The sequence below is a fragment of the Urocampus carinirostris genome, chromosome 1 (assembly GCF_059441175.1).
Source record: "Urocampus carinirostris isolate Australia breed hairy pipefish chromosome 1, RoL_Ucar_1.0, whole genome shotgun sequence".
In the NCBI taxonomy this organism is placed as follows: Eukaryota; Metazoa; Chordata; class Actinopteri; order Syngnathiformes; family Syngnathidae; genus Urocampus; species Urocampus carinirostris.
The window spans coordinates 33,629,857-33,645,055 of NC_142349.1; the positions used below are offsets into that span (position 1 = coordinate 33,629,857).

The 15,199-nt window shown below is 38.7% G+C and overlaps 1 protein-coding gene across 5 annotated transcripts in view; it reads left to right on the forward strand.

The window, feature by feature from the left end:
- Nucleotides 1–15,199, forward strand: part of pard3ab (par-3 family cell polarity regulator alpha, b) — a 173,690-nt gene that overhangs the window by 99,087 nt on the left and 59,404 nt on the right. For all 5 annotated transcript variants that reach the window (XR_015850499.1, XM_088336034.1, XM_088336042.1 and 2 more), the window contains exons 11-14: nucleotides 1,335–1,463; nucleotides 3,291–3,338; nucleotides 11,913–12,101; nucleotides 13,962–14,132. Coding sequence is in view for 4 of the 5 variants with exons in the window: in XM_088336034.1 (XP_088192160.1) it covers nucleotides 1,335–1,463; nucleotides 3,291–3,338; nucleotides 11,913–12,101; nucleotides 13,962–14,132 (537 nt within the window). In the remaining variant the exon portion in view is untranslated. The remainder of the gene's footprint in view (nucleotides 1–1,334; nucleotides 1,464–3,290; nucleotides 3,339–11,912; nucleotides 12,102–13,961; nucleotides 14,133–15,199) is intronic.

Sequence of the window (15,199 nt, forward strand, 5' to 3'; positions counted from 1 at the left end):
TGTGCGGTGCAGGACCACCAGGCTCCGCAATAGTCTAGTCCCCCTGGCCATTAGACTGTTAAATGGTCAATCTAACATATAGTTAACTTAAATCTAAACGGCTGCTAATCTGACTTTTTGCACTACTGGCAGTTTTTTATAGCTTGCCACTCATTGCACATTGCTCTCTGCACTATTGTAATTACAGCGTTATTGTTACAGTGTTAATGTTACTGTGTACCTGACTTGTTAACCTGACTGCCCATTTTGCACATCTGGTTAGCTACTCTTCTTGCACTATCGGCACTATGGTAAAATACTATACGTAGCCAAAATACAATACAACTTTATTTATATCTGTACATTCAAGGAAACTGTGGGGGTCAGATGCATCGACATTTCGTTCTGTATACACGTGTACTAGAATGACAATAAAGTAGATCTGAATCTGAATCTGAATCTATTATATATGCACATTTATTGACCAGACTACATTTTTTCCTGACCACAATTGCATAGAAATGGTAGCAACTGGGATTGAACATGGATAGTGACGGTGTATAAGCGTTGAATCCTAATCCCCAGGCCACTAAGGATATACATGGGTCTTATCTCATTATCACACTATTTTTAGTTCGATACCAGGTACAAATGTTACAGAAATCAGAAAAGTGAAATTAATTGTATATCAGGATACATTTTTCACTTTTTCTTAGCTCAAACTAAGCATTGTATGTAACAATTATTGTGGAATACGTGTGTATTTCTGTTATTGTATATCTTTAAGGATTACCAAATTACTTCCCACAATGCCATTCTCTTTATTTAGTTTAGAATTCCGTATGCTTTGAAGGGTTTGCAAGTCGGAAACACACTACTATACTACTGTATTTCATTGGTTCACAATTTTTACTGTACCACAGACTGGTTTAATGTCTGACAATATTCTTGCACCCCAGCCCAATAATAACATCAACAACGCGATACTGTGATTAAAAATAGTGTGATGAAGACATAAAACCGAATGCCTTTTTGTGTGGCATCTCTATCCCTGGTTAATCTAGTGGATGGAATCTGGATGTCTCCCAGCCCCAAACTGCGTTTTTTTTCCTGTCTCACCCAATTTTTGCAATTGTCACCAGCAACATATTTTGACTAATCAACCAATGTGTGAATATGGTACTTTTTTGGGGGGGAATTGCATCCCAAGCCCTTACTTAAGTTTCAATTCTACGTGCCTCATAGTATGGTGCGCCTTCATATATGGAAAAAAATATCGCAACAGAACAGTGCGGAAAATATGGTACATATAAAAGGTGCTAATGTGAATATTGACAGGTATCACTTGCACTCAGGTGAACGGCATTGACTTGAACGGTCACAGCCAAGAAGAGGTCGTCTCCATTCTCAGAGCAACGCCTATGGGTGGCACCGTGGGCCTACTGGTCCTCCGCCAAGAAGACACTTTCCTCCCTCAAAATACGGTGTGTCTTTTTTTTAGCAAAAACTCCATGCGGCGGTTGAAAAAATTTAAGCGGACTGGCTTTTGGTGAACAATTTCAGGATAGAGTAGCAACATTTCTAAAATTACACATACTGTATATCCCCATAGTGTCATATGCAATTACATTAAGCAAACAAAAGCATTACATTAAAAAGATAATCGCATGAAAAAAATCCTATTTCTGTGGAAAAGAAGGTTGGTTGCATTCCACAGTCCAGGAAAAAAGGTAGCAAGTGCAGATCAGTAATAGGTTTGGAAGTGTCCAGATGTTGGCTCTAATTGCCACATGTCGCAAATGAAACGTGATGTCCCGCACATCTGCTGGAATCAAATGTTGTCTTAATAAGAGTGCTCGTAGTAACGAAGAAGATTAAGGTGCGGCGCCTATGTCCCTGTCTGTCCGCCTAAGTCGCTTAGTCACATTCCTTTTATTTCTGTCTCCTAAATGAGGCAAAAGGAGTGTCAATCAAGTGGCTTATTGATGACAATCTTGGCAAGCAAGTAAAGTTTTTCTTTAGATGAGAGTACCAGGCGAGAAAAAAGATCTGCCACAGGAAAAGAGCAGTACACCTCACGGTGTTGCTGCATTTTCCAGGTTGGTGTGGTAGGAACAGGGTTACTTTTGCGATATTACTCTTTCTTTAATATCAACTTGACATTTACATTGACTGGTATTGGATGTTCACGCAAGCGCCCCTCTCTAGGTAAGTAATAAAAAGATACCAATAAAAAGGGAGGGATTACTACAAAGGTTATAGTCTGAATCTTAAACATTCAAGAGTCTATAATTTGGATATAGATAATATTATCCCTTTAAAAGGGAGGCCATATTTTTTGCAGTCTCTTTCAAGATAAAGTATTCATTTATTTTCTTATTTTACCTCACAAAATGTTGAGTTCAATTTACTTTTCAGTGGATCTGAGGTGATCCTTTTTCTAAAATTATTAAAATAATCTGCTAAACAGTTCATTGATAAATAGCTTAATAATAGCTTGTGCAATCCTCTCAGCTCCTTTGATTTTTGTTTAATACTTTGTTGAATCTAAACTCTGATTTTTGGATTAATATTGTATCCTGTATTATACAATTAGGTACTTTTGTCTGTACAGAATGATTTGTCATTACGGTGGTTTTGAAAAAAAAAAAAAAAGAATAAAATTGATCATCATTGTCACAAGTGAAATACACAACAAAATTAAAATGTGCCATCCTTATAGTATACGACCATTTACAGGATAATACATATTTCCATCCATTAGGTCTAGACTTGATGATCCTTAATTGTCTACCTGAGGGCAGCAGCTCTGATGTCTGGGTTGGAAAGGGTCCTTCACAATTTTCTGAGCTCTTGACACAACAAGCTCTGTACAAAACTTGTAAATCGCACGAGTATTTGCACAAATGTAAATTTGGCAAACTGTTGCTCCCGGTAACCATAGGACCCACTGCTATCCGTTTAGCGTGGGAGAGCAAACCCCTGACCCCCACCAACCAACCCCCCCCCCAAAAAAAAAAAAAAAAACATAAAAGTGCAAACCTCTAGGCTGTACTTTCATGAACCATCAAAGTGAAAAAAAAATGGGACAATTATCTGAATCATTAATAATGATATATTCATATTTTTATACATTTTGTTGCTGTTTTTCTATTGTAGGGTTGATTGTTAAATGCGTATTAAAATAGCCATAATTTTAAGTCCTACACAATCTCAAAGTTCAATGATATGAAATGTTTTTTTCTGTCATTGTTGTGTGTCATGTTTATCACAGTGAGATTTACGCTTGTTGTTTGTGTGCCCCTCATCAGGGCAGTGAGGCCCAGATGCAGATGCCCATGCAAAGCCCCAGAGATTTGGTAAGACTCCATTCAGCCCCCTGAACCGACCCCCTCAAATCCCATCCACCGCCTCTTGGTCCTTCCTTTAATCCCTTTAATCTGTTGCAAGTGGATAAAAGAAGAAATAACAATGCTTGAGTTTTGTAGTCACGCAAAGCGAAAGTGAGGCTAATTTACAGCCTTCATCTTGTATGGATGACGAGCCGTCCCGGGTGGTGGGGGAGAAAAATCCCCATCTTCATTTGTAGGCCAAGAACGACCCAATCCGTCTGGATCGCTGTTGATGTGCTGAATTGTAAAGAAAAAAAGATTTTGCTGTCGGTCAGAAGCAAAGAAAAAAGTAAGGTGAAAAGGTTTTTGCGTCAATCTGCTTAAAAGACTCCCTTGCATAATTATCCAATTCGTAAACACTCGGGAGCCTTGTGTAAACATTGGGCCTCTGTGAGTCTGGTCCCCCATAAAATAACTTTTACAGGGTCAGAGATTTCTTAAAAGACAGACAGGCTTTCGCCAGCCTTTTCTAACACATGTCATAACACATTCTTACCCAGTTTTATTTAATTTTTACACCGCTTAGCATACTGACAGACCCTTACTCTCAAACAAGATCTATTATTCACTCACCTTTAGTCATGCTTTTGTATACTCATGGTATTTACTGGCTTGAATTTAGGTAGAGGTGGTATGCAAACTGGGGTAAAAGACAAGACACTGTCTTCAAAATAAATGCTCTCGGAAAACAATTACAATATACCTATGAAATATATATATATATATATATATATATATATATATTCATTTAATGCAAAAAGACATGTATTATTTCCTCTCGTTTAGCATGTTTAAAAATTTGGGATTACTTTGAAAATACAGATATTCCGCGGGTAAACACAAGTTGAGTTTTGTGCCTTTTTGAGCAGTGTCTGTCAATTTCATTTGCTGGTAGCTGCAAGAAAAAGCTAGAGGCAGCCACTTCAGAAAATATAACACAAGAAAAACCCTGATACTTATTCCGACTCGTACACTTATACACACACGCACCTACACGCCCAAGTCTTCCTGGAAGCACCAGGCTTCAAGAACAGCAATTGCAGTGCTGATAGGTAACCGTCCATCATGATGTCTCGACGACGGCGGTGTAATGGCGCCATAACGCGAAACGTTGATGCGCCATGTTACGTAGGCCGTTAGTCACCGGAGGCTTATGGGAAGGGGCTGCTTATAATATTGTGTAGTTCAACGATAATGCGCAAGCGGCACTTTGCCAATAAGCCATCAGCAAACCCTCAGAGCCATCTGTGATTATCATGTGTGAGCATGATATGGCATTTATAGTATTTAATTGAGATTGTTAACATTGTCTAGCCAATCAGGATGGCGATTCGAAAAGTGTTTGCGTCAGGCAATGAGATTGTGTGTGTGTGTGTGTGTGCATCCAAGTCTGTGAAAGACACAATCCAAACAGGGCTGCTGCCTATATGAAAGTATGTGCATGTTCTTGCATTTACATGCTTGAGTGCGTGAAAGTTGGAGTTTATAGCCGGTGGCATGCACTCGTACGGGGGTCACCAACCCTCAAGGTTGAGCCATTTTGGACCCAAAAAACATTTTTTTCTTGGAGCAATAGAAATTAAAAGCCTTATATAAGCCTTTTGATGAATGCAACACATGTTGTGTGCATCTATATTAGTCTACTATCAAAATAACTAAGTTGGTTGTACCGAATCTTGTGGAGAATGATGCACCACTTGGATTTTCTGTTGTAGGATACCTCCCCATGTTTAAATTCCTCGCAATCTTATTGAATTACAGTATGTTTATTTGCTTTAATAAGATTATATAAATGCAACAAAGAAATATAACTTTTTGATGTCATTTTTATTTTGAGGATTCGAAAAAACAACTAAGTGGAAGGTGCATAACGAGCCCCTTATCTGAGCAAAAGAAAAGTGAAATACAATGCAGCATGCATTTAGAACAATAAAACAGACTTTTTTAAAGTTAAAGTGAATAACGTCATATTAAGTTTTTTTTAATTCCCATCTAAGTGTGTAGGTAAAATACAGCAGCATTGTCTTCTCTCTCATTTGAAATAAGTCAAGCAATGAGAGACTGAATTACATTGTGACACTGTCCTTTCAAGGGGCGGAGCTTGGGCCCCGTACAGCTATGCTATAACACAGGTGACTGGGTTGAGCGAGAAAAACAAGTGAAAGTGTGATTTCCCAAAGTTTTGCTTTGCAGCTAAGTTCTCCTGATAGGTTTGTTCGAGGCGATAACCTGTATCCGGTGTTTTTACAACCCTATAAGAGTTTTTTGGGAGAAGGCAATTAAATGTTTTTTGACATGAAGTGTTTGAGGAGTATGTTAGGAGTGACTAGATTGGATAGATTGAGAAATGAAATTGTGAGAGACAGAACTGGAGTAGTAGTAGAACTGAGCAAGCGTGTGGATAAGAGAGTACTTGGTTGGTTTGGATACATGGAGAGGATGGAAGAGGAGCAAATGTTGAAGAGGATCTACAGAGCAGAAGTAAATGGAAGGAGAGGAAGGGGAAGGCCACGATTGACGTGGATGGATGGTGTTATGAGTGCACTGTAGGAAAGAGGTCTAAATCTAGTGAAAGTTAGAGCTATTGTTGGTGATAGGAATGAGTGGAGAGGTGTTGTAAAAGGATAGTGAGATGTTTAGACACGTTCTAAGGGATGGGCAGGGCACCTGTATGATGCGCCAGGGGTAAACCAGTGAAAGCTGTCGGGCCCTGCTTTTGAACAGAAGAATGTGTTGTCACCCTGACCCGAGTGACATGGCCACTTTCTTGTGTCTCGTTTCATCTGGAGGGACGAAAGCATGACCAACTTGGGTGCAGAGGTGCTTAAACTATTTTGGGTGTTTGGGCATTTGGTTTGGACTTGGTCCCAAAATTTTTGTGTGTGTTTTTTGCTACTTGTTTCCTTTTTTATTTATTTTTATTTTTGTGTGTGTTTGTCTTGCTGTCGGTCACCTCTCTCAAGGGATATGAGGGTAGATAGATAGATAGAGTGAAATAACAACAAAACATATTTTTTCTCTCCCACATATTTTTCAATTTGTAAAAATATTTGAAAAAGTGCCACAGAGTCTCTACGTAGCGCTAAAGTGCCGAATGCAGCTCCAGAGCTCAATTTCCAACCACGGCTCCAGTGTGTGGAATGTTGTTACCGTGTGTAGATAGATGTTTGCTATACTTAATTTTTTTAATAACATATAACTATATCAATGAATTTGATTTTGAAATATTTTTGGTTTCAACCAGGGGTGATTTCAAGTTCAGAGCTTTGGAGGGTGCTGAGCACCCAGAGCAGTGGTAGGCAAACTACGGCCCAAGGGGCACATGCAGCCAATCAGATTTTTTTTTTATCCGGCACACCAAACAAGAATGGTCCAAATATAATGACAGTGTATACATAAGATCAAATATAGTGCTACTAATAAAAAAATATATTTTTGGTCCCAACTTTATTCCCATCGTCCCCTTTTGTGTTACAAAACTACTACAGAAATACTACAAAAATTCACCAGAATTACTACAAAACTAAATATCCAAATTCTTGCCTGGCCCAGGGACATAATACATTATTTTGTCTTCATTCTGATAAGAAAGAATACTATAAGAAATAACTAAAAAAAATACTAATACAGTACAACTATGGCTCAAAAAATTCCATAGTTTCAAAAATTCTATAACATAAATACTCAAAAATACAACTACAGTAAAATGACAAAATAATACTGCCACATAAATTTTATGACAGAAATACTACAAAAATACTCCACATAGACGACAAAAGTTCAATTATGGAAATTTTGCAAAATACTCTTGCAGAATTACTGCTAAAATACTGTCGAAATATTTCTACAGTAATACACAAAAATACAGAAAAACTAAAAAAAAATGTGCCTGCAGAAATTCCACAATAAATCTAAAAAAAATAGAACTACAGTTATACGACAAACCAATATATTGAAGGTGGTGCTAGGAACCAAATGGACTGAACCATTCTACAGCGGAGTATTTCCGATGCTGCATTGTTCATATTTTTTTTTTGGTTCACTAAAAAAATATCTAAAGTTTTTCCATCATATTTAAGCCTATTCTGTCCTTTATTAGAGAAGGAATTTTAAAAATACTAAAATTTTTGGGGGTGTTCGGGTTGAGCACCACACAAAAGTGTCTGGTTACGCCCATGGTTTCAACACAACAACCTTATTGTGCTGGTCAAGCCAAGCAGAAAAATCTATGAAACATTTGTAGATTAATATAAAACTTGTACATCATTTTACATTGTGTACCTGTGTGTGTTTAATTTAAAATAACATGAACCTGTAAAAGATAAAGAATAACTCACTTAAAACAATGTGTAGCCACTTCAGACTAGTGACTTAGGAGGTTTTTCATCTGTTCTCCCAATAAAACTTTTTAAAACCTGATATGGTATCCGTAAAGGCGGGACAAAAAATTAAACTCGTCTCTTCAGATTAATGAATCAATTTTTTAAATTCGAAAAACCACAATATTCACTACAGTAAAACAAGCTCATTTTTGTCTGGATGAGTGTGTGCATTTCTGTATGAGTGAATTGTGCATGTGCTCAAATGGGTGTGCAACGAGATTGAGTCTGCATCCAACAGCCTGCTACCTGGTGTTTGGTGTGCCCTGACTTCTTCAGTGCTGTCAGCCAGTTGACTGGTTGGGTCACCACAGCGACAACACTGCCGCAGGGCCCATGTCAAAACCGCAGAGAGAGAAAAGAAGGGGGGAGTGATTTCTCTGAAACCGTAGCAACTTAAGCCTGCCTCCAAGTGACTTAATTATGTCCAACATAGACACGGCTGCTGACCTTATAATCCAAACTAATGCCCGTGGACAACATAAGTTCTTATTATGCCAGCTGGCCGAACAAAAACTGTGAAAAAAAGAATGACAATACATACACAGTAACCTCTTGCTATATCACGGTTTACTTTTCGCAGTTCCGCTGTGCATTTAATTTTGCATCCTCATTTGCTAACAGTCAGCTATTCTTTGACTGGACTGCACGAGCCGAAGGGCCTCCGCGTTATCCAGCGCGTGGCCCCCATACAACACGTACAGGGGTGCACAGCACATCGCCCCAGCAGGGCTTGTGGCCGGGTTGTCTGCGAGCGCACGGCATGACACCCCAGCACAGCGCATCGCTGCGTCGTCCTAGAGCGCTCAGCGCCCCCCGCATGGGAGATCCGCAGGAGGGCCGTGTGCATGTTCAGAATTGGTGCTGACACCCCAAGTACTGACATCCTTGCACCATCTGCCTTTGCACGAGGCTGTATGATAATTAAGAAATAAATATAGGGTGCTACTTTGCAGGTTTTGACTATCGCGTTTTGACTACCATTTTTGGAATGGTAATAGTAAATAAAGTACTACTAATAAGAAAATGTTGTTTATGTTCTACTTTTGTCTCTTATGTCCTTTCCTCTTATATTGCTGAGGTATTTGATCTGAAACTGCATCAGCAGATACGAAAAAACAAATCAATTATGTTTTCCTATTGGCCCAGCTAATCTGCATAAAATTTTCAATCAAATGCGCCTGCAACTCAAAAAGTTTGCCCACCCCTGTTCTCGACGTAGTTTGTGGAAGTTATGTTTGGGTGTTTGAGTTCTTTTTTGTGTGGGAGAAGATGTAATTGGTCTTTTTACATGTAAAGCCTCTCATGTTCTGTTGAAGACTTAAAGCAAAAAAGCTTTAATTTCTCACTTGAAGCAGCTGTTGCATTCGAAATTGAGCTGGGATTTCTTTTGTAAGAGGCGCCATGCAAGTTAACACGTGAACAAGAATTCCAGTGCAATGACAAATTGCAATACCAATCCACCTTGTTTCTATTTTGTGTTATTTCCTCTCTACAGATAATTTCCTGCCTCTTCCTTGTAATGATTTCAAGTGTAATAGGATTGATTTATCTGCGTAATTGAATTCCGGACTGAGAAGTAATGACGTTCTTATTTATTCCGCTGCACTCGGTGATGATCACCGCAACATTTTTTCCCCCTTCTCTCCCCTTCCAAATGCTAGGATGCATTTATTTGTCTTCCCTCATCCTTCCTTCCTGCACGTATTCCGTTCTTCTCCCTCCTCCACGCGAAAAAACAAAAGCGGCTAATGGCTCACTGACAGCGAGCCTGGTGATTGAATTCATTAAGCGTGCGCGATAATTGGCAGTCGGTGGCGTGCATTACGCCCATCTATTCAGAGGACAGCTGTCAAATAACGAGGGAAAGAGAATGCCGTTTATTTTTCGGAAGGAGGGAGAGGGAGGCATTAGCACCTGTTGTGACGGATGAGGGACGAGAGAGCTCATTCTTACCACAGTGGCCATGACGTTCACATGTTTCCACTTCAACTTGCCAAATTTTTTTTGTTTCTTCTCTTTATGTGTCGGGCTTTAAAAGGTGCCTAAACTGTACAGTGGAACAGAATTAAGTTAATTAAGTGCCAGATTGTCCCCTGACAGAATAAGATGTTTATGGCACTTGTAAACCAAGTACAATAATAATCAGAATCAAAACATGAATAATCAAGCATTAAAATCAGAAGAGAATGACAGGCCACACAGAAAGAAAATTCCCAGTGCAGATTCAACCCTTTGGGCTTGCTGAAAAAAGCATTGTTTTCTTGAATTTTCAGCTAAATTTGCTTTTAGTGCAGACATGCATTGTACAAAAGAGAGAAAGCAAAACATTTTTTGGCTAAATTAAGTTTTTTTCTTTACATGCATTGCAGTTCTTGCATTTTATAAACGTTGTTTTTGCAATCATGTGTTGGAATTCTGAAGTTTTCTACTCTGTTAAACATTTTTACTTATTTTATTATCATCCATTATCTGCACTTTTTATCCTCAGTAGAGTTGTGGGGGTGCTGGAGCCCATCTTAATTATTCTCGGGCAGTGGGCAAGGGACACACTGAACTGGTTGCCATTCAGTTGCAGGGCACACGTAGAAAAACAACTCATTTACACCTAGGGACAATTCACTTCGGCCAATTAACCTGACATGCGTGTTTTTGGAATTTGGGAGGACACGAGTGGCCGGAGGAAAGCAATGCAGGCACAGGGAGAACATGCAAACTCCACACAGGAAGGTTCGACCTCAGAACTGTGTCGCACATGCACTAAGCACTGCGCAGCCGTGCTGCCTTTATATATATATATATATATATATATATATATATATACATATATACCGGAGCCATATCCCCCTAGTGGGAGGTGGCTAGAGTCAGGAACACGTTCATATTACTGACTCTTTCTGGGAGATTGATATAGAGGAGGGGATTCCCAGTCCCCTCACTCAACCCAACTGATGTGTTGGGAGTCATTAGGTGACCAAACCCCCCAATTCGAACCCATAATGCCGAGCGCCAAGCAGGGAGGCAATGAGTACCAATGTTGTAAGTCTTGGGTATGACTCGGCCGAGGCTTGAACCAGCGACCTTCCAGTCTCGGGGCGGGCGCCCTACCCCCAAGGCCACTGGGCTGAAAACAAGAAATAGAATACAGAAATAGCCAATGTAATGTGTGGATATAGAGTATTTAAATAGTGCTACATAAAATATACACTATTTTCGATTGTTCTCGATTGTTCTCAGCTCAGGGATGCTGCTGGAAATGTGAATTTCCCTTCGGGGATGAACAAAGTATCTATCTATCTAATAAAAATGGGGTAATATGCAAATGAGGGGGTGGGGTTTAATGTGGGCTTGTACTCCCTCGGGTGGAGTTTTATTTTTATTATTTTTATTATTATTATATGATATTAGAGTTGACTATTGTATTAATTGAATTATGTACATGATCTAATTTGTAACTTTGCTTAGTGCCACTAAAAATTATTTTGAAACATCCTAAACCAGGGGTCCCCAACCTTTTTCAACCCGAGAGCTACTTTTTGCAACTAAGTAGCTAAAGGGCACCCAGTATTATATGCATTTCTAAAATAACTTATTATGTTATAACTATGTTGTTACTGTGTTATTACAGGTTTATTATTGGAAGTAGGGTTAAATAAACTCAGTCAACCACTAAAAAAATGCTTTTACTAGAAAATCACAATGACCAAGCACCTGTAAGATGGCTTCAGAACAGGTCCGCAGGCACCTCAGCCGACCTTGCGGTGCATCTGTTTGCAAGTGCGCAACACGTTGGAGACCCTTGCCCCAAACTGCTCATGTGAGCTACTTTTCCCACTGTTTTTTTTTCAAATTTAATTTACAGAATAATTGGCTCAATATCATTTTTGGGTTTTCCATCTCATACCCCCCTGCCCACAACAAAAGATAAACTACACTTTAGTAAAGTTTTCCAAACTTTAATGCGACTGAACTATCATATATACCGCCGTCTTTCGGTATAATTCAAATGTTTCTAATATTGGAGCTTCATTTTACACCTATTTTGAGTACTCTCACGTGTCCTCAAAATGTCAGAGTAAAGGCATCTTTTTTTTGAAAGACAATTTCATAACCCTCTCAAGCCAACCCAGACCAAAAAGAAACTGTGATTTCTATGTGACAGAAGTCCGAGGATGATGAGCTGGTGCTGACGCCAGACGGCACTCGGGAGTTTCTAACCTTTGAGATTCCGCTAAGTGACTCTGGTTCCGCGGGCCTTGGTGTCAGCGTGAAGGGGAACAGGTCCAAGGAAAACCATGCCGACCTCGGCATCTTTGTCAAGTCCATCATCAATGGAGGTGCAGCGTGCAAGGTCGGTTTACTCTTCAAAATGCTTCTAAAATATTGCGTTTCTTCATTGTAATTGCATGTCTCTAAGATTTCAAAATCATTAGCTAGACACCACTAAAAAATAATTGCTCAGCATATGTTTTTTTTATATCAGCTGTTCTAGTTTCGTCTAAAACAAAGTTCTAAAACATCAAAACTTCCATTGAGAATTCCAGGTAAGGATTGTCATTTTAAGGCTATCAAAAAAAATGTGTATTTTTTTTTCTTAAGGCTAATAATTTAGCTTTTATGGAACGACAAATACAACTCAAAGTTGAAAACAAATATCAAACAAACATGTGTTTTAGCACAAATGACAGGAATGACATATTGTGCCTGTATTTTAATTAATTCGATCGAACGCTTTTGTGACAGCTGTCTCGAGCACCCACTTTTTTTTACCAAGAAAAAATTTTAAGTTTCTGGGCGTGTTACACACTAGGTTTTATAGTAGTACAGTAGACCAATACCGCTGACCAAATTTGATCAGCATTTGATGCAACGGAAATCAAAGATTGCGGTAGTCAGAGCGCCAAATCCTTATTACTACACCTCTAGGATTGTAGATAACATAGTAAAAGGCATTAAATGTCATAGCGTGAGTAAAAGAGCTCTCGCAGATCGTTGGAAAGTCTTAAAGGCATTGAATTCATTATTCCAGAATATAAGACCTTAATTGGTGTTAAAATGTCTTAAATCCAATATTTGAAAGTCTTAAAAATGTGCACATATGAATAAGATTTATATTTGTTTGATCTAAAAGATTTGGTAAAATTTATTAATTGTCTTTTTTAATACGTCACCAATTTACTTTGTTGGCAACATTGTGTCACCAAAATAATGGAACTATCAAAACGATATGTTTTCGGTTGGGAACTTTGGACAGGGACGTTTACTTTGGACCATGGGAAAGTGTAAATTTATTCAGAAGTGGCTGTCCAATGAATGTTTTTCACCATGGCTTAAAAGCTGTGTGCCAAGTAATGCATTCTGTGTTTGTTTTGTTTCAATTGTGGGTTTTTTGGGTTTTTTTTGGTCGACTTGGTCTTAAATTTAATTTCAAAAGGCATTAAAAAGGTCTTCAAAAGTCTTGAATTTAACTTTGCCCTATGCTGTAGGAACCCTGTCAAACAATCTGTTCATTGTTGAGACACTTTATAATGAAAAGCTACAGAACAAACTAACCACCCAAAAGCGCAATCAAAGTACCCAGAGCAACTTGATTGGGTGAGTGGTAGGAATGGGCGGAGCTTTTTGCAGAGCATGCAATTTCCTTTACCCCCTCGCTCAGCTTAGTCCGCGCTGAAGTAAAGTATGTTGGCATCCTAGTTTGGAGTATATAAGAACATTTTATTATCACCAAATAACTCTGCTCACACCTTGTGTTGAAAAATTATACTCAACACTCTTAAGTGACTGCGAGAGGTAGACGAATTTAAAGCGGTATATTTATATTAAAATGGGACACAGGGTCTGGCATTGTTATTATTTCATAGAGTTCAGCAAATCATCAAACGTCACACAGTGAATTAAGAATTAGCTTTTTTCGAAAGAGCGGGTTTGATAATTTTGTTGAGTTTTGTCTCAAAATACATGGTGTGTCTCTCAAAAAAAAAATCTAAATATTCTGCTGTCATAGCTCTTGGGGTCAGAAAGACCTCTTGTCCACTGATTTCACACTGGATTAAGGCTTATTATAATTATCGAAATTATTGTTATAGTTATTATTATCAAAGTTATTATTGGGCGGGCCGTGGTAATATTGTCAGACAATAAACCGGTCCAGGCTACAGTAAAGATTGCGGATCACTGGCCTTTAGCATTCTTTAACTTCCCAATGCAGGATGGCCGCTTGCACGTCAACGACCAGCTGATTGCTGTCAACAGTGAGTCGCTGCTGGGTAAGACCAACCAGGATGCAATGGAAACGCTGCGAAAGTCCATGTCGACAGAGGGAAACAAGCGCGGCATGATCCAACTCATTGTGGCCAGACGTGTTGGGAAAAGAAGCCAGGTGGGTCGATGACCAAAGGATGTGGCTAGATTTATTCTAGGTTTTGACCCTGTGGTAATTTTCTATAATCGCAGAAGTTTATCCAAATGGTTCACCAAAAGTATAGTCTTGTTTGAGCCCCCATTCATCCACAGCATTTTGTGTTTTTTTAAATAAGCAGGGTTTGTTGTGCTGGAATTTTAATCTTGTGTTTTCAAGGTTTGAAAAGTGCTTGATTTTAAGGAGAAGTGTTTTAAATGTTTAAAATTGTTGCCTTATTTCTTGGCAGCCTGACTCCATAGACCTCCCATGAAATGAGGAAAAATAAAACTAGTCACCTTCAAAATGACGCCCACACTGTTCTCTGGTTAATTCGCTTTGCTTTTTGATTTCTTCTTTTTTTGTGATCAACAGCAGCTAGCATTAGTTTGTATCGCGTTGTCGTGTGAGGCATCGTCGCGCCCTCACGTCCATAATATTAACAGTGTGACGTAGCCAAGCTGTGCGTGCATTGTTGAGGAAGAACCGTGGGATTTGTTATTTTATAAACCATCAGAAAGACAAAAAAAGATCACGGATCTTAGATAGTAACAGCTCAAATAAACACAAAATATGAGCAAGCAGCAAGATGGCAAATGTATTTTATTGATCAAAGTCAACCCCCAAAAAACACAACTTTGTTTTGATTGGCGCTACACATAGATTGTGCGCTACTTTGTGGCACTTTTGTATGTGACTTTTTCGATTCATATTCATATTGGGTAAGATTTTTAAACTTTATAAAAATTTACTTTCTATGCCTTGCACTTATCTTAGACATATGGTCAGTGCTGACATATAGGAATAGTTATCACTATTAGCAATATAATACTCCTTAAAAAGTCCTTGAATTTGGCCATTAAAAAATGTGTATGAACCCATAATATGTGTTTGATTAGGAAGTGTGGATATTGCTTTTAAAGTCTAGAGGAGCCATTTTGTGGCCTGCTGTTGGGTGAAGAATACATCTTCAGTTAGTGACAATTCATGACTCAACTTCAGAAATCAGTTGAATCGTGATTAGTTGATAGCTGAGCAACTTGAACTTC